The 19,039-nt window shown below is 44.8% G+C and overlaps 1 protein-coding gene across 1 annotated transcript in view; it reads right to left on the reverse strand.

The window, feature by feature from the left end:
• The window catches only part of SLC2A12 (solute carrier family 2 member 12), an 81,862-nt gene that overhangs the window by 27,518 nt on the left and 35,305 nt on the right, over window positions 1-19,039 (reverse strand). Inside the window, exons 3-4 of the mRNA XM_056563324.1 lie at window positions 18,833-18,955; window positions 5,894-6,026 (exon numbers count right to left, since the gene is read on the reverse strand). Of these exons, the coding sequence (XP_056419299.1) occupies window positions 5,894-6,026; window positions 18,833-18,955 (256 nt within the window). The remainder of the gene's footprint in view (window positions 1-5,893; window positions 6,027-18,832; window positions 18,956-19,039) is intronic.

The raw sequence follows: 19,039 nt of genomic DNA on the forward strand, positions 1-19,039 counted from the left end.
TTGACCTCTATATGTACAATGTGCTGAGCTTTGTCACAAGTATGGAGGTCCTGCTTTTTACAATTATCACAAATAGTTTTAGGCTAAAGCAGCTGCTGCCTTGTCCCAATTCAATTACACCATGAATTGGGCTTTGATAGATACCGAAATATTTTGCAACACTTAGCTGGGTTAAAGGAGTTGGTGTGTGAGAGGTGTAAGTCAATCACACATAGTACGGAGTGGTGCAGCAGTTTCAATAACGTGTCAGCCGGGCACGACCACATCTGCTTCTCAGTCAAGAAATCAAAAGGTCTTTATGTTGATAGACAAGTTGGGTAAGCCTATGAAGTATCTAGGCAAGTCCCAAATTAGCAATAACTATAATCATGCTGTTTGCAATTACAACCGATGCAGGTTACTGTAGGTGTGCTCGGTATGTTTCAGGACATATCCCAAAATGGCCTGTCCCCAAAAGTCGTCGAAGGCATGACTAGGTGTGGTAGATGTGGAGTTCCTGGAGTTGTTCCTGGAGGATCATCCGGACTGCGGATTTGTTGAATTCTTGGTTAACGGGTTCCAGGTCAGTTTCCACACCGGTTTGGTGACCCTTCCAGGTGCAGGAATTTGATGTCAGCTCAAATAAACCCTAAAACTGTTGATGCATTAATACAAGCTGAAGTAAGTAAGGATTTTGTCATTGGTCCTTTTCTTGCTTCATCCTTTGATATTTGGAGAGTTAGCCCTTTCGGTCTTGTCACTGGTAAATTCAGTAATAAACAAAGGCTAATTTACGATTTGTCAGCGCCATATTTTTCCACCACTCCGAGCCTCAATTCACTGATACCTGCAGACGAATTTGCATTAAAATACGCGTCCATTGATGAGGCCATTTCTGTGATTCTGAGTATGGGGGTAGGAGCTTGGGTTTCCAAGGGTGATATTTCAGATGCCTTCAAGCTTTTTTCTATTATGCCGGAGTTATGGGAGTGGCGTGGCATTAAATGGCGGGACAGATACTACTTTGTAGTAAAATTAACGTTTGGATCCAGGAGTAGCCCATGGTTATTCAACAGGTTTGCACAGGCATTACATTGGATATTGGAGCACACTGTGGCAGGCTTAGTCATGTGGGACTATTTTTGAGACGGTTGGAACGGGATCTCTTTCTTCATTCATTCCGGGGGGGGGGGGGGAATAACCAATCTCCCATGATATTTTCAGATGCATCATCAGTCCTGGGTTTTGCGGTCAAATGGGGCAACCACTGACTAACTAGTCCATGGCCTCCAGAAATCCATCAATGGGTCAGTTTCAGTAAAAATTCAGCCCTATTTGTGTTATACCCTATAGTGGCAGCTGCAAGTGTTTGGTGGAATAAACGGTACAAGCACACAGTTTTATTTGTTTCAAATAATGCAGCTACCGTTGACATCTTACTTAAGGGGTAGATCCAAGTCTCCTGTTATCATGTCTTTGGCAAGGAGACTTGTGTGGTTATTGCTATGTGACAATTTCCATTTTACATGTGCTCATATAAGTTGTGTACAGAATACAGCAGCAGATGTATTGTCTAAAGATAATCTTTCCCTCTTTTTCTAGGTCATGTCAGAGGCCGATGTGGCAGGGGTTTCTGTTCCTTCTTATCAGGCCCTAATCTTGGACTGAATGGGCATTTAACTGTAGCCAGGGAACTTATCAACAGGTCCTTATCAGTTAATACTCAGAGGGTGTACAAGATTGCTTGCAACACTTTTCAATAATTCCATGATAGATATCCAGAGAGAGACCCATATTCCATCTCTTTCCTATATGCTTTCATCTGGTTTTGCCACTCTTCCCTGCAATTAGCTTACACTACTATCATAATCTATTTAGCAGGGGTGCAGCATTTTTTGGCTTTATTCAGTCCTGAAAGAATATCCATATTTTCCTCCCATGCCATCAAAGCAGTTTTAAAGGGTGTTCAGAAGGGTCAAGGTTGTGTATGTCCTAGTAAGCAGTCTCTATCAAGGAATTTGTTCAGGCAATTATTCGATGTCTTAGATAGATCTCCCTTTGGTCTCAGTAATAGTTTGGCGTTTAAGGCTGCATTGTTTGTTAGTTACTATGGGTTCTTAAGACCAGGGGAATTTACGTGCAAGACGGCTATGGGTCAGTTCATACAGATACACCAGTTTCGTTGGGAGACAGATCACTATGTGTTAGGTCTGAATTGCACGACAATTCTCTGCCAGGAAAGGTAGTGGAGATCTGTTATTTTCCCACTTCCCATAACTGGTGTCCGGTCAAGGTTTTGCAAGCGTTGTTAACAGCCCAATAACAGCCCAGTCTTGTTCGGATAGCCCTTTACTGTTGTTCAATGGTATCACTCTTACCACTGCGATTTTTGTCAAATACTTACGTATGCTGGTTAAATCCTTAGGTTGTGACCCATCTGCTCTTTCAGGTCATTCCTTGCGAATTGGTGCTGCGACATCAGCTTCTCTTCATGGTTTTCTGGCTCACCTCATCAGGAAGTTGGGCTGTTGGAAGTCTAGTACCTACATGAGATCTATTCCTAACCCCAAAGTGGAAATGTGGACTGCTTTTCAGTCTTTAGTTATGTAATTTAATGTTAATAAAGTGTTTTTGTTCTGATATGTGAGTTTTGCCCTCTTTTTAGGTGTACTCCTATGGCACGACTCAGACTGCCTATTTATGTAGTGGGTCTTATTAGATGGTGTCATGGGATTATTGATTGCTAGTGGGTTAGGCACACTAATCCAGGTGAGCACCGACCACAAGTGAGAAGGCTAATATATTGAGGGGCGTTTTTACCTTTAAAAGCCACGGCTTCTTCTCGAACCACCTAGTCCTCCCTATTTTTACATTTTATTTTTTAATACATGTCCTCAGGATATGCCCTCTTTTCAGGTGTACTCCCACGCGGCAGTGGAATGGCACGACTCAGACTCCATAGTTAGGTAGGGGGTCTTATTTAATGGTGTCATGGGTTTATTGGTTGCTAGCAGGTTAGGTACACTATTCCAGGTGAGCACGGACTACATATATATATATATATATATATATATATATATATATATATATGGTCTGTCAGCAGTTTTGAGCTCTTAAAGGGGTACTCAACCCCTAGACATCTTATCCCCTATCCAAAGGATAGGATTCTACCATGTGGCACCCACCTGTAACGGCTTCCGGAAACGCTGGAAGCCCTCAGGCTAATACCATCCCGACCACGAGAACGGAAGATCGTGACGTCATGACTCTGCCCCTGTGTGACGTCACACCCGCCCCCTCAATGCAAGTCTATGGGAGGGGGTGTGACAGCTGTCAAGCCCCCTCCCATAGACTTGCATTTTAGGTGGTATTTTTTGTGGGGGGGGCAAGATGGAAAAAATTTTTAGATTTTTTTATGGCATTCACTGTGAGGTAAAAAGGACATATCTTTTTTCTACAGGTCAGTACGATTACGGTGCTACCCAAGTTATTACATTTTTGTTATGTTTTTCTTGCTTTGCAAAACAAAATCACTTTAAGGGTAGGGTAGCATGCTGTATTTTGTTGCGTACTTTGCTGAGTATTTGCTGCTGCATATTTTCCCACCCATTGAAGTGTGACCCTATACTAAAAAACAAAACTTTTTGTGTTGAATTATTCTGACAACCATAACTTTATTTTACATTTTTATTAATAGTGTTCATTGTACAGTATGGATTACATACTGTATTTATTCTATGGGTCGGTTTGGACGATTTATATACTTATTGATGGTTTACTTCCTTTTCACAACAAAATCACTTTAAAAAACTTTTTTGTATTGCCATACTCTGACAGCCATATCTTTTTTTTCCCCGTCCAACAGAGTTGTGAGAGGGCTTATTTTTTTGTGGGACAAGCGGTTTTTATTGGTACCATTTGTGTGACACATGCTACCTTTTGATCATTTTTTTCCTGCTTTTTTTGGAGGCAAGGTGATTGTCAATTCTGCTTAATTAGCAATTTTTTTTTTACTGCTTTCACCCTGTAAAATGAATGCCATTACAGTTTTATAACACAAATTGTTATGAATGGGACAATACCTAATATGTATCTGTTTTTATTTTTATTTTATTCCTCTGTCAGCACTATAGATGCAGAGGTCGTGCTAACTGTGGCATCTACAGGGTTAGCTGTCAGGATGGGTGCTCTGCTCCTGACAGTTGTAGCAGGTGCAAGTTGGCTTCCACCCAGGAAGGCTCTGTGACAGACAAGTATACCTGTCACAAAGCATTCATTACCTTCCCGCTATGAGATGTAGACACCTGTTGGGTTTTCTAACCCAAAAAGAAGAAAAGTATGAATGATTTCTTTTTTGCATCGGCTTTAAAAAAAATGAATTTAAGAAAACACTATTAGAAATTCAGTATCAATGAAAAACTCAGAAACAGCTGAAAAATAGTGAATATCATTCCAGAAAAGGGCATTTTTTTGCCATTGTTATGACTCAACCTAGTTTTACCTAAAGGGTTAAACCTTTCTAGTCTCTGGCACAGCTTGTGGTTGCTTTGGCGATTCAGTACTTTTGTTGTCCTTTTGGCTTTCTGATCCGAATTGCTGACAATCCTTTCTGTTTGTTTGTCTCCCTGTTAGTATTGTATATAGTGGATGTTAATGCATTTTGTTCTGACTGTTTCTCCCTGACCTTACTGTATTGCTGTAGTATGTTGTTTTGACCTGTGACAGCCCTGCATTTATTCCAGAGTATGGACGTCTACTTGTTGTGGAGTTCCCGCTTGGGATGACTATGCAATAGGCAGGGACAGGGGTTCTGGGTGACAGCAGGAGAGCCCTGCCTTTATGTGACAGCAATGTATTCAGGGGAAAACTGAATATTTCTCCTCCAGTTGTTTCTAATCTTTACTGTAAGGCTGGGTCCAGGCACAGCAAATAGCTTTGCAAATGTGCAGATTATTACAGTGCAAAACAAATGGATAGGATTGTCTTAACCATTTCCACATGTATCAGAAAAAAATGTCAAAGCACAATCTGCAGTGCAATCTTTCCTTATTGTCCTACAGCAGCACAATAACAAAAGGGTTAAAGCCCCTAGGTACAACCAAACAGAGACTGGCTACTTAGGAATAAATCAATTTTCATCCTATAAAGCTGGTCACCAGACAAGGAGCCAGCATATTTTTTTTTCTTTCTCTCCCAATGTGCTATCTAAGACAGGATCACTGTGCTTCAAGCTGTTGCTGTGTCTTCTGTTTTACCTGAGCTTGCTTAATGTAAGCAGCCCCTTATCTCCCACCGCACAGGCTTTTCTGCGCAGGATTTGAAGCGTCAGATTTCAATGTAAGCTAAATGACTGAACACAGCTTCAAATCTGCAGCTTCAAGACCTGTGCATCAAGTATGCGTAGGATCCGGTATGTGTGAATACAGCCTATATCAACCAGTAAGTTGCTTCTACAATTTTCATGCCTCTCTACTCTGGAATCTTATTAGCTCCCAGAGTCTATTAGCTCCCAGAGTCTATAAATTACAGTAGCACTTATAGTAGCCCTGGGATGGAGAAAGGTTTTTGTGAAAGCACAATTGTATGAATATTTAAGGAAAAGCTCAATTTAATTACCAAAACAAAAGCTTTTTCGATCATAAACAAGTGAAATATCTGATGTTTACTATGGAAGCCTCCTTTTTGAGGCGTGGGTGCTAAGCCATGGAAGCCTCCTCTTGAGCTTACTTTTTTCCCAGTAGCATATTTTTTATTCTTTTTATTGAGCAATAAGAAAATAAACCCTATACAAATTTATATTCCCCCCCCCTTAGAGAATGTCAGAAAAAAATTACAATTTATCACTGTTCTCCTGTCCTCAAACTATTCATATAATATAAAATAAAGTTTCTAAACAGAGGATGAACAAATGTACCTGCTTGCTAATTCCATTGAAATCTCCTCCAATGGCCTTCCCTTTGTATTTGGAACAAACATAAGAACGAACAGCAGAGACGCCATGCTCATAACAGCGTAACTAAAAATCATCCATGGAAGGCCAAGTGTCTCTGTATAAATTAAAAGAGGGAGAGAAAAAGAAGAGAAATAAATGTACTGCCAGATCTGGAATTCTGTTCATAGTGGATTCATCATTAACTAAAGAAATCTCAATTCTATGAAACCAACTTATTTATCCAAAAGGTAATAATAACTAATAAAATAGAAGACCAGAAACACCTTCTAAGTTATTTGTGTTAACATAAAGCCAAATAGATGGCTGTAATGGGTCACGGCAGGTGGTGGATCCTCTGGGCCTGTGTGGATGATGACGTGAGCCGTGCCAGGGAGCGGAGTCTAAGGTGCCGCTGGTTTTCACCAGAGCTTGCCGCAAAGAGGGAAGGTCTTGCTGCGGCAGGCGGCACCCAGGTCGCTACCCCTGGCACGACTCGTCCCCACAGGTAATTGGGATGTGGCGTGGCACAAAAGTAAACTGGCAAGACGTGGTCATGGTAGCATTAGGTCAGGGCAGGTGGCACAGGTGCAGGGTCAGGTAACGGAACTAGGATTAGGAACACAGATATCAGGAACACAGGAGCTTTCTCTAGGGCACAAAGGCAACAAAGATCCTGCAGGGATTCAAGGGAGGAGCAAGTACTTATAACAATAGCACAGGTGAATGCACTTAATTAAATGAGTACTGGCCCTTTAAATGTAAGAGCTACATTAAAGGCTGTATTATACAGCCAGACTGCTGCCTGTTGTGAGCACCGACTAAGTAGATTATTGCTTGCTTAAAGGAAAACGGTCATCCTGTTCACCCACACTAAAGCCAATACACTGGGTTATAGTGTATGTGAACAGGGTACTTATGCAGGGTCTCTGACTAAAATACGTACCTGCAGTCCGGAGCGGTGTCCCTCTGAAGGTCCGCTTCTTTCTTCAGTGAATTACACACAGGAGGCGGGCCCGGCGGGTGAATTTGAATATTCATGGGCGCTGGTCACATGAGCGCTTTGGTTAACAGGATAACCATTTTCCTTTAAGGAGCCTATTACATGGCTCTATTGCGGTGCAGACAGAACCACACAAACAATCGCTGGGTCATTCTTGTGGCCCATTCTTGTGCACGAACGGGGTGATTTTAAACATGCTTGAAAGATCCAATTAGCCAATGTACAAGTATTTGTTTAAGAAAACAAAGAACATAGGGGAGCACTTAACGATCCAGAGGCACATCTGCAGTAAAAAACTTTGGGAGAGATTTATCAAAACTTGTGGAGAGGCAAAGTTACCCAGTTGCCCATAGCAACCAATCAGATCGCTTCTTTCATTCTAAGCAAGGCCTGTGAAAAATGAAAGAAGCAATCTGATTGGTTGCTATGGGCAACTGGGCAACTTTGCCTCTCCACAGGTTTTGATAAATCTCCCCCTTTGTCTTCATTCAAGGTGCATAAAATGCTCCATAACGCACGGCCGCCAGGGTCCATAGTAAGATGCAGTGCATCTTAGTGCGGACCCTGGCGTCCTGCATTATGGAACGTTTCATGCACCTTGAATATAGGCAAAGTTTTTATACTGTAGATGTGCCTCTGGATCATAATTGCTCCCTACGTTCTTTGTTTTCTCATGCATGTATCCACGGATCCCTTCACAGGGTATGAGCACAGTAAAGAGACACTAGCTGTAGTAGTGCTGCATTAGCTCCCACTCCGACGGGGTTGTCAGCTTGGCAGTGCTACAATTATTTGTTTGCTTTTCAGCCTATCACTGGGCCTAATACACAGGGCAGGAACGATTTACGAAAAGGCTGTCTATAAATACATCTATCTGGTATAAACATTTCATTTTTCAACAGGAACAATACTCTATGCCTTTTATATACAGAGACTAAAAAGTGCATAGTGCTAATATACAGTTCTTCTTTTGCACAGTTGGAAAGTGGTGGCTACTTTTCTCTGCAGGAATGATCCATCGTTTTCCACAGGAACCATCTATTTGAACTTTCAATGGAGTTTATATTTTATATTATATTTTATATTTATTTACTTACATTTTATATACAAGCAGATTATTCTAAATATATGTAGGAATGGTTCCGATATTCGTGAGCTGCCTTTGAGTATCAAGCAAGTGATTTAATTACGTTCACAGTAGTAAAATATGCTCATGTATTTTTATTTATTTAAATTCCTATTTCTAACAGTTATCTTAAGGCTAAGTTTCTACTTGTTTTTTTAGGGGGAAAAACGCCAAGAAAAATGCCAATTCTGCTGCATGGCGTTTTTTCGGCCAAAAAACGCTGAGACCAGATGTTACCTTTAAGTCAATGAGAAATCGCAAAATTCTTTTTCCACTTGGCATTTTTCAGTTTGGCGTTTTTTTTATTTATTTTTTTTTAAATCCTTTTGACATTTTTCCACTCTTTTTTAGCTCCTTGGCGGTTTTGCAAAGTCGCAGCATGTTGGGCCAATGGTGTTTTTTCCCTGAAATCGTGGCGTTTTTCTACCATAGAAGTCTATGGGAGTGAAAAAAACGCCAAGAAAAACAACACGTGGGTTTTAACTTTGGCGTTTAATGCAGGTGGTTTTTATTCTTTTTTGGACTTAAGCGATCCAAAAAAGTGATGGAGATACCTTTTTTAACCTGTTCAGCACCCAGGGCGTATGGGTATGTCCTGACACCCTGGTACTTAAGGACCCAGGACGTACCTTTACGCCCATGGGAATTTCCGGGCAGGGACCGGACCGGGGTTACTGCTGATATCGATCAGCAGACCCCCCCAAGCAAATGCCCAGGGGGATCATCTGACCCCCCCCCCCATGTCGCGATCACGGCAAATCGCAAGTGAATTCACACTTGCGATTTGCGCAATTCTGGGTTATTCCGGGTCTATGGTGACCCGGAATATAAGGGGGATCGCGGTTGTCCAAGAAACCGACGATCCCCCTGAAGGGATAAGAGGGAGGTGCCACCCCTCCTATCCCTGCTATTGGTCGTCAAGAAGCGACGACCAATAGCAGATCGGGGGGGGGGGGGAGACTTTTGGTTTCCCCGTTCTGCCCACCCACAATAGGCGGGGCAGGATGGGGAAACCGACAGGGACCGGCGCCGAAGATCCATTTACCGATCTGCGGAGGCTGCGGGCGATGGTGATCGTTGGACGGCGATGTCGTGCGGCTGGATCCTACGGAAGCCGGTGAGTTGCCTAGCAACATCTGGAGGGCTATAGTTTCAGACCACTATACAGTGGTCTCTAAACTGTAGCCCTCCAGATGTTGCAAAACTACAACTACCAGCATGCCCAGACAGCTTTTTGGGCATGCTGGGAGTTGTAGTTTTGCAACAGCTGGAGGTCTACAATTTAGAGACCACTGCACAGTGATCTCCAAACTGTAGCCCTCTAGATCTTGCAAAACTACAACTCCTAGCATGCCCACACAGCAGTTTGCTGTCTGTGCATGGTGGGATTTGTAGTTTTGCAACATCTGGAGGGCCACAGTTTGGAGATCACTGTGCACTGGTCTCTAGCGGTTGCAAAACTGCAAATCCCAGCATGCCCAAACAGCAAACAGCTGTCTCGGCATGCTGGGAGTTGTAGTTGCGTACCTCCAGCTGTTGCATAACTACATCAGCGATCAGTACATGCTGGGAGTTGTAGTTTTGCAACAGCTGGAGACACACTGGTTGTAAAATACTGAGTTAGGTAACAGAACCTAACTGAAGGTTTTCCAACCAGTGTGTCTCCAGCTGTTGCAAAAGTACAACTCCCAGCATGCATGGTCTGTCAGTACATGCTGGGAGTTGCCATTTTGAAACAGCTGGAGGTTTTCCCCCCCATTTGTATGTACAGGGTACATTCACACGGGCAGGTTTACAGTAAGTTTCCTGCTTGAAGTTTGAGCAGCGGCAAATTTTTCGCAGCAGCGCAAACTCTTGGCGGGAAACTCACCATAACCCTAAAAACACTACACTACACTAGCACAAAATAAAGGGTAAAACACAACATATACACCCCTTACACTGTCCCCCCCAATAAAAATGAAAAACTTATTGTATGGCAGTGTTTCCAAAACGGAGCCTCCAGCTGTTGCAAAACAACAACTTCCAGCATTTCTGGACAGCCACTGACAGTCCAGGCATGCTGGGAGTTTAGCAACAGCTGGAGGCACCCTGTTTGGGAATCACTGGCGTAGAATACCCCTATGTCCACCCCTATGCAATCCCTAATTTAGTCCTCAAATGCGCATGGCGCTCTCTCACTTCAGAGCCCTGTCGTATTTCAAGGAAACAGTTTAGGGCCACGTATGGGGTATTTCCGTACTCGGGAGAAATTGCCCTACAAATTTTGTTGGGCCTTTTCTCCTTTTACCCCTTATGAAAAGGAAAAGTTAGTGGCTACACCAGCCTGTTAGTGTAAAAAAATTTACAATTTTACACTAACATGCTGGTGTTGCCCCATACTTTTTTATTTTCACAAGCGTTAAAGGAAAAAAAGACCCCCAAAATTTGTAACGCTATTTCTTCTGAGTACAGAAATACCCCATATGTGGGCATAAAATGATCTGTGGGCGCACAACAAGGCTCAGGAGTGAAAGTGCACTATGTACATTTGAGGCGTAAATTGGTGATTTGCACAGGGGTGGCTGATTTTACAGCGGTTCTGACATAAACGCAAAAAAAGAAATACCCACATGTGACCCCATTTTGGAAACTATACCCCTCACGGAATGTAACAAGGGGTATAATGAGACTTAACACCCCACAGGTGTTCAATGAAAATTCTTCAAAGTTGGATGGAAAAAAATATATATTTTCACAAAAATGCTGGTGTTACCCTAAATTTTTCATTTTCACAAGGGAAAATAGGAGAAAAGCCCCCAAAAATTTGTAACCCCATTTCTTCTGAGTATGAACACACCCCATGTGTGGATGTAAAGGGCTCTGCGGGCAAACTACAATGCTCAGAAGAGAAGGAGCGCCATTGGGCTTTTGAAGAGAAAATGTGTCCGGAATTGATGGCCACTTGTGTTTAAAAAGCCCCCATAGTGCCAGAACAATAACCCCCCCCCCACATGTGACCCCATTTTGGAAACTACACCCCTCACGGAATGTAATAAGGGATACAGTGAGCATTTATACCCCACAGGTGTCTGACAGATTTTTGGAACAGTGGTCCGTGAAAATGAAAAATTTAATTTTTAATTTGCACAGCCCACTGTTCCAAAGATCTGTGAAACGCCAGTGGGGTGTAAATACTCACTGCACCCCTTATTAAATTCTGTGAGGGGTGTAGTTTCCAAAATATGGTCACATGTGGGGGGGGGGGTCCATTGTTCAGGCATTGTTCTGTTCTGGCAGCAAGGGGGACTTTGTAAACGCACATGGCCCCTGTTACGCCGAGCGCTCCGGGTCCCCGCTCCTCCCCGGAGCGCTCGCTACACTCTCCTCACTGCAGCGCTCCGGTCAGATCCACTGACCCGGGGCGCTGCGATACCGCCTCCAGCCGGGATGCGATTCGCGATGCGGGTAGCGCCCGCTCGCGATGCGCACCCCGGCTCCCGTACCTGACTCGCTCTCCGTCGGTCCTGTCCCGGCGCGCACGGCCCCGCTCCTTAGGGCGCGCGCGCGCCGGGTCTTTGCGATTTAAAGGGCCACTGCGCCGCTGATTGGCGCAGTGGTTCCAATTAGTCTGATCACCTGTGCACTTCCCTATATCACCTCACTTCCCCTGCACTTCCTTGCCGGATCTTGTTGCCATCGTGCCAGTGAAAGCGTTTCCTTGTGTGTTCCTAGCCTGTGTTCCAGACCTCCTGCCGTTGCCCCTGACTACGATCCTTGCTGCCTGCCCCGACCTTCTGCTACGTCCGACCTTGCTTCTGTCTACTCCCTTGTACCGCGCCTATCTTCAGCAGCCAGAGAGGTTGAGCCGTTGCTAGTGGATACGACCTGGTCACTACCGCCGCAGCAAGACCATCCCGCTTTGCGGCGGGCTCTGGTGAAAACCAGTAGTGACTTAGAACCGATCCACTAGCACGGTCCACGCCAATCCCTCTCCGGCACAGAGGATCCACTACCTGCCAGCCGGCATCGTGACAGTAGATCCGGCCATGGATCCCGCTGAAGTTCCTCTGCCAGTTGTCGCTGACCTCACCACGGTGGTCGCCCAGCAGTCACAACAGATAGCGCAACAAGCCCAACAGCTGTCTCAACTGACCGTTATGCTACAGCAGTTACTACCACAGCTTCAGCAATCATCTCCTCCGCCAGCTCCTGCACCTCCTCCGCAGCGAGTGGCCGCTTCTGGTCTACGCCTATCCTTGCCGGATAAATTTGATGGGGACTCTAAGTTTTGCCGTGGCTTTCTTTCCCAATGTTCCCTGCACTTGGAGATGATGTCGGACCAGTTTCCCACTGAAAGGTCTAAGGTGGCTTTCGTAGTCAGCCTTCTGTCTGGAAAAGCCCTGTCTTGGGCCACACCGCTCTGGGACCGCAATGACCCCGTCACTGCCTCTGTACACTCCTTCTTCTCGGAAATCCGAAGTGTCTTTGAGGAACCTGCCCGAGCCTCTTCTGCTGAGACTGCCCTGTTGAACCTGGTCCAGGGTAATTCTTCCGTTGGCGAGTATGCCGTACAATTCCGTACTCTTGCTTCAGAATTATCCTGGAATAATGAGGCCCTCTGCGCGACCTTTAAAAAAGGCCTATCCAGCAACATTAAAGATGTTCTGGCCGCACGAGAAATCCCTGCTAATCTACATGAACTCATTCACCTAGCCACTCGCATTGACATGCGTTTTTCCGAAAGGCGTCAGGAGCTCCGCCAGGATTTGGACTCTGTTCGCACGAGGCGTTTCTTCTCCTCGGCTCCTCTCTCCTCTGGTCCCCTGCAATCTGTTCCTGTGCCTCCCGCCGTGGAGGCTATGCAGGTCGACCGGTCTCGCCTGACACCTCAAGAGAGGACACGACGCCGCATGGAGAATCTCTGCCTGTACTGTGCTAGTACCGAACACTTCCTGAAGGATTGTCCTATCCGTCCTCCCCGCCTGGAAAGACGTACGCTGACTCCGCACAAAGGTGAGACAGTCCTTGATGTCTACTCTGCTTCTCCACGTCTTACTGTGCCTGTGCGGATATCTGCCTCTGCCTTCTCCTTCTCTACTATGGCCTTCTTGGACTCCGGATCTGCAGGAAATTTTATTTTGGCCTCTCTCGTCAACAGGTTCAACATCCCAGTGACCAGTCTCGCCAGACCCCTCTACATCAATTGTGTAAACAATGAAAGATTGGACTGTACCATACGTTTCCGCACGGAGCCCCTTCTAATGTGCATCGGATCTCATCACGAGAGGATTGAACTTTTGGTCCTCCCCAATTGCACTTCTGAAATTCTCCTTGGACTTCCCTGGCTTCAACTTCATTCCCCAACCCTGGATTGGTCCACTGGGGAGATCAAGAGTTGGGGGCCCTCTTGTTCCAAGGACTGCCTAAAACCGGTTCCCAGTAACCCTTGCCGTGACTCTGTGGTTCCTCCTGTAACCGGTCTCCCTAAGGCCTATATGGACTTTGCGGATGTTTTTTGCAAAAAACAAGCTGAGACTCTACCTCCTCACAGGCCTTATGATTGTCCTATCGACCTCCTCCCGGGCACTACTCCACCCCGGGGCAGAATTTATCCTCTGTCCGCCCCAGAGACTCTTGCCATGTCTGAATACGTCCAGGAAAATTTAAAAAAGGGCTTTATCCGTAAATCCTCCTCTCCTGCCGGAGCCGGATTTTTCTTTGTGTCCAAAAAAGATGGCTCCCTACGTCCTTGCATTGACTACCGCGGTCTTAATAAAATCACGGTTAAGAACCGCTACCCCCTTGCCCTCTGGTCTGCCCGCTGTGGATGAAATTTCTCGTGACCTTTCCATCATATGGAGAGAGACCCAAAATTCTCTCTTACAGGCTTCATCACGCATGAAGAAGTTCGCGGATAAGAAAAGAAGAGCTCCTCCCATTTTTTCCCCTGGAGACAAGGTATGGCTCTCCGCTAAATATGTCCGCTTCCGTGTCCCTAGCTACAAGTTGGGACCACGCTATCTTGGTCCTTTCAAAATTTTGTGCCAGATTAATCCTGTCTCTTACAAACTTCTTCTTCCTCCTTCTCTTCGTATTCCTAATGCCTTTCACGTTTCTCTTCTTAAACCACTTATCATCAACCGTTTCTCTCCCAAATCTGTTCCTCCCACTCCTGTTTCCGGCTCCTCGGACATCTTCTCCGTCAAAGAGATTCTGGCATCCAAAAAGGTCAGAGGGAAAACCTTTTTTTTAGTGGATTGGGAGGGTTGTGGTCCAGAAGAGAGATCCTGGGAACCTGAGGACAATATCCTAGACAAAAGTCTGCTCCTCAGGTTCTCAGGCTCTAAGAAGAGGGGGAGACCCAAGGGGGGGGGTACTGTTACGCCGAGCGCTCCGGGTCCCCGCTCCTCCCCGGAGCGCTCGCTACACTCTCCTCACTGCAGCGCTCCGGTCAGATCCACTGACCCGGGGCGCTGCGATACCGCCTCCAGCCGGGATGCGATTCGCGATGCGGGTAGCGCCCGCTCGCGATGCGCACCCCGGCTCCCGTACCTGACTCGCTCTCCGTCGGTCCTGTCCCGGCGCGCGCGGCCCCGCTCCTTAGGGCGCGCGCGCGCCGGGTCTTTGCGATTTAAAGGGCCACTGCGCCGCTGATTGGCGCAGTGGTTCCAATTAGTCTGATCACCTGTGCACTTCCCTATATCACCTCACTTCCCCTGCACTTCCTTGCCGGATCTTGTTGCCATCGTGCCAGTGAAAGCGTTTCCTTGTGTGTTCCTAGCCTGTGTTCCAGACCTCCTGCCGTTGCCCCTGACTACGATCCTTGCTGCCTGCCCCGACCTTCTGCTACGTCCGACCTTGCTTCTGTCTACTCCCTTGTACCGCGCCTATCTTCAGCAGCCAGAGAGGTTGAGCCGTTGCTAGTGGATACGACCTGGTCACTACCGCCGCAGCAAGACCATCCCGCTTTGCGGCGGGCTCTGGTGAAAACCAGTAGTGACTTAGAACCGATCCACTAGCACGGTCCACGCCAATCCCTCTCCGGCACAGAGGATCCACTACCTGCCAGCCGGCATCGTGACAGCCCCTGACTTCCATTCCAAACAATTTTTTTTTCCAAAGCTCAATGGCGCTCTTTCTCTTCTGAGCATTGTAGTGCACCAGCAGAGCACTTGATGTCCACACATGGGGTATTTTCATACTCAGAAGAAATGGGGTAACAAATTCTGGGGGTAATTTTCTACTATTACCTCATTTTAGTGAAAATACTTTTTTTTACTCATTTACACATCCAACTTTAACAAAAAGTTGTCAAACACCTGAGGGGTGTAGTTTCCAAAATAGTATGCCATGTGCTTTTTTTTTTTTTTTTGCTGTTCTGGCAGCATAGGGGCTTCCTAAATGTGACATGCCCCCCAAAAACCATTTCAGCAAATTTTGGGTACCAAAAAAAAAATCACCAAAGGGGCCAAAAATGCAATTTCCACACAAATTTTTTTTTTTTTTAGACTTAGCCTCATTGTGTTGTTGTAATTTTCCCACAAGGGCCAAGTTTATATTATATAACACTTTCTATGCTGTATGTTTTATAAGTTCTTATAATTAAAGGGGTTATCCACCATAAGGTGATTTTAGTGCATGCCTGCCAGAACTGGGTATTTCCTGATGGATTTTGTTCTCTAAACTACACATCCCACAGTTCCATGCTTGCAAGTATGAGATCATTTTCCTCCCTTCCACACATCAGCCACCCCACCCATTGAAACACAGTGTTTTCAAATAAGGGGGCCACAGCTGTTGCAAAATTGAAGCAGGACTGGCTCCCTCTGATCACCTGACTATTCATGTCATGTCTCGATGCACTGTAACCTGGGAAATCCCTGTTGGCTGTCAGGGCATGCTGAAATTTATAGTTTTGCAACATCTGGAGAGCCACAGTTTGGAGATCACTGTGCAGTGGTCTCTAAACTGTGGCCCTCCAGATGTTGTAAAACTACAACTCCCAGCATGCAAGAACAGCAAACTTCTGTCTCGACATGCTGGGAGTTATAGTTGTGTGCCTCAAGCTGTTGCATAACTACAACTCCCAGCATGCCCTTTGGCTATCAGTGCATGCTGGGAGTGTTTGTTTTGCCACAGTTGGAGGCACACTGGTGAGGAAACAGAACCTAACTCAGTGTTTCCCCACCAGTGTGCCTCCAGCCGTTGCAAAACTACAACTCCCAGCATGCACTGACAGACTGTGCATTCCGGGAGTGGTAGTTTTGTAACAGCTGGAGACACCCTGGTGGGGAAGTGCTGAGTTTGTCTGTTACCTAACACAATGTTTCCTCACCAGTGTGCCACCAGCTGTGGCAAAACTACAAAACTACTGTCAGTCCATGCCGAGAGTTGAAGTTTTGCTACATTCACATGAGCTGGGGTTTACAGTAAGTTTCCAGCTACAAATTTGAGCTTCAGCAAATTTTCCACCGCAGCTCAAATTCCCAGTGGGAAATTCGCTGTGAACCCCCGCCCGTGTGAATGTACCCTAAAAACACTACACTACGCTACCACAAAAGAAAGACTAAAACACTACATGTACCCTTACAAGTCTCCCCCCCCCCCCCCAATAAAAATTCTAAATGTCTGGTGCGGCACTGTTTCAAAAAAGGAGCCTCCAGCTGTTGCAAAACAACGACTCCCATCATTGTCGGACAGCCATTGACTGTCCAGGCATGCTGGGAGTTTTGCAACAGCTAGAGGCACCCTGTTTGGGAAACACTGCTGTAGGGAAGTTGTGGTGGCAGAGGCAATGCTTGCATCCAGGTCCGCCCCTATGCAAATCCCTAATTTAGCTCTCAAATGCACATGGCACTCTCTCACTTCGGAGCCCTGTCGCATTTCAAGGAAACGGTTTAGGGACACATATGGGGTATTTACGTACTCGGGAGAAATTGCGAAATTATGGGGGGCTTTTCCGCCTTTTACCCCTTATTAAATGGAAAAGTTGGGGTCTACAACAGTATGTTAGTGTAAAAAAATGTAACTTTTTTACACTAACATGCTGGTTTTGTCCCATACTTTTTTATTTTCACAAGAGGTAAAAGGAAAGAAGACCCCCAAAATTTGTAACGCAATTTCTCACAGAATGTATCAAGGGGTACAGTGAGCATTTACACCCCAAAGGTGTCTGACAGATTTTTTGAACAGTGGTCCATGAAAATGAAAAAACATTTTTTTCATTTGCACCACCCACTGTTCCAAAGATCTGTCAAACGCCAGTGGGGTTTAAATGCTCACTGTACCACTTGTTCTGTGAGGGGTGTAGTTTCCGAAATAGGGTCACATGTGGGAGGGGTCCACTGTTCTGGCACCATGGGGGCTTTGTAAATGCACATGGCCCCGACTTCTATTCCAACCAAATTCTCTCTCCAAAAGCCCAATGGTGCTCCTTCTGTTCTGAGACCTGTAGTGCGCCAGCAGAGCTTTTTATGTCCACATATGGGGTATTTCCTTACTCGGGAGAAATTGGGCTACAAATTTTGGGGTCCATTTTCTCCTATTACCCCATGTGAAAATGAAAAATTTGGAGTAACACCATCATTTTAGTGTTAAAAATCAAATTTTTCATATTCACGTCCAACTTAAACGCAAACCTATCAAACACCTGTGAGGTGTTAAGGCTCACTATACCCCTTGTTACGTTCCTGGAGGGGTGTAGTTACCTAAATAGTGTGCCATGTGTTTTTTTTTTCTTGCTGTTCTGGCACCATGGGGGCTTGCTAAATGAAACATGCCCCCCCAAAAACATTTCAGCAAAATTTGCTCTAAAAAATCCCACAGTTGCTCTTTCCCGTTTGAGTCATGTTGCGAGCCCGCAGAGCACTTTGTGTCAACATATGAGGTATTTCCTTACTCTAGAGAAATTGGGCTACACATTTTGTGGGACTTTTTCTCCTTATAACATTTGTAAAAATGAACAAATTGGGCTACATGAACATGTTAGTGTAAAAAATTTAGATCTTCATTTTTCTCCTCCACTTTGCTGCTGTTCCTGTGAAACACCTAAAGGGTTAACACATTTTCAGAATGTCATTTTGAATACTTTGAGGGGTGCAGTTTCTATAATGGGGTCATTTGTGGGGTATTTCTCACAGAAAGGCCCCTCAAATCTACTTCATACTTACCTGTTCCCGGAAAAATTAAGATTTTGGATTTTTCATGAAAATTCTGAAAATTGCTGCTATACTTTGAAGCCCTCTAATGTCTTCAAAAAGTAAAAACATGTCAATTTTATGATGTCAACATAAAGTAGAAATATTGTACTTGTGCATCAATATATAATTTATTTGGAATGTCCATTTTCCTTACAAGCAGAGAGTTTCAAAGCTCGAAAAATGCTAAATTTTCAAAATTTTCATGAAATTTTGGGATTTTTCACCAAGAAAGGATGCAAGTAACAATGAAAATTTACCATTATGTTAAAGTAGAATATGTCATGAAAAAGCTATCTCAGAATCAGAATGAAATGTAAAAGCATCCCAGAGTTATTAATATATAAAGTGACAGTGGTCAGATTAGCAAAAAAGGGCTGCGTCCTTAAGGAGAAAATGAGCTGCGTCCTTAAGGGGTTATATCTGATCTGTATGGACCTCCATATCCAATAAAACCTTAAATAGAATGTTTAAACTTTTTATAAGTTAGATTAACAAAGCCTACAGCAAAGTGAATAGCAACAGGAGAATTGAAAATAATGTGGTTGTTCAAGGCTAGAATTTCTTATTTAATAGTTAAATTAAGCAGTCAAAGACATTGTAAAAGCTATCCTCACCAGTTAGTGTAAGAAATGTCAACGAAATGAGCAGATTCATGCCCCAGTTCATGCTACTTGTTATTGCGAAGGCCCGGCCTTTTATCCCAGCAGGAAATATTTCACTTTGCACAAGCCAAGCCACTGGAACACACAAAAAAAAAAATGCTCAAATTATATTCACAGAATTTGTGAAAACAAAAAAAATGTAAAATAGGCATCAATAAA

This window comes from Hyla sarda, chromosome 3, assembly GCF_029499605.1.
Source record: "Hyla sarda isolate aHylSar1 chromosome 3, aHylSar1.hap1, whole genome shotgun sequence".
In the NCBI taxonomy this organism is placed as follows: domain Eukaryota; kingdom Metazoa; phylum Chordata; class Amphibia; order Anura; family Hylidae; genus Hyla; species Hyla sarda.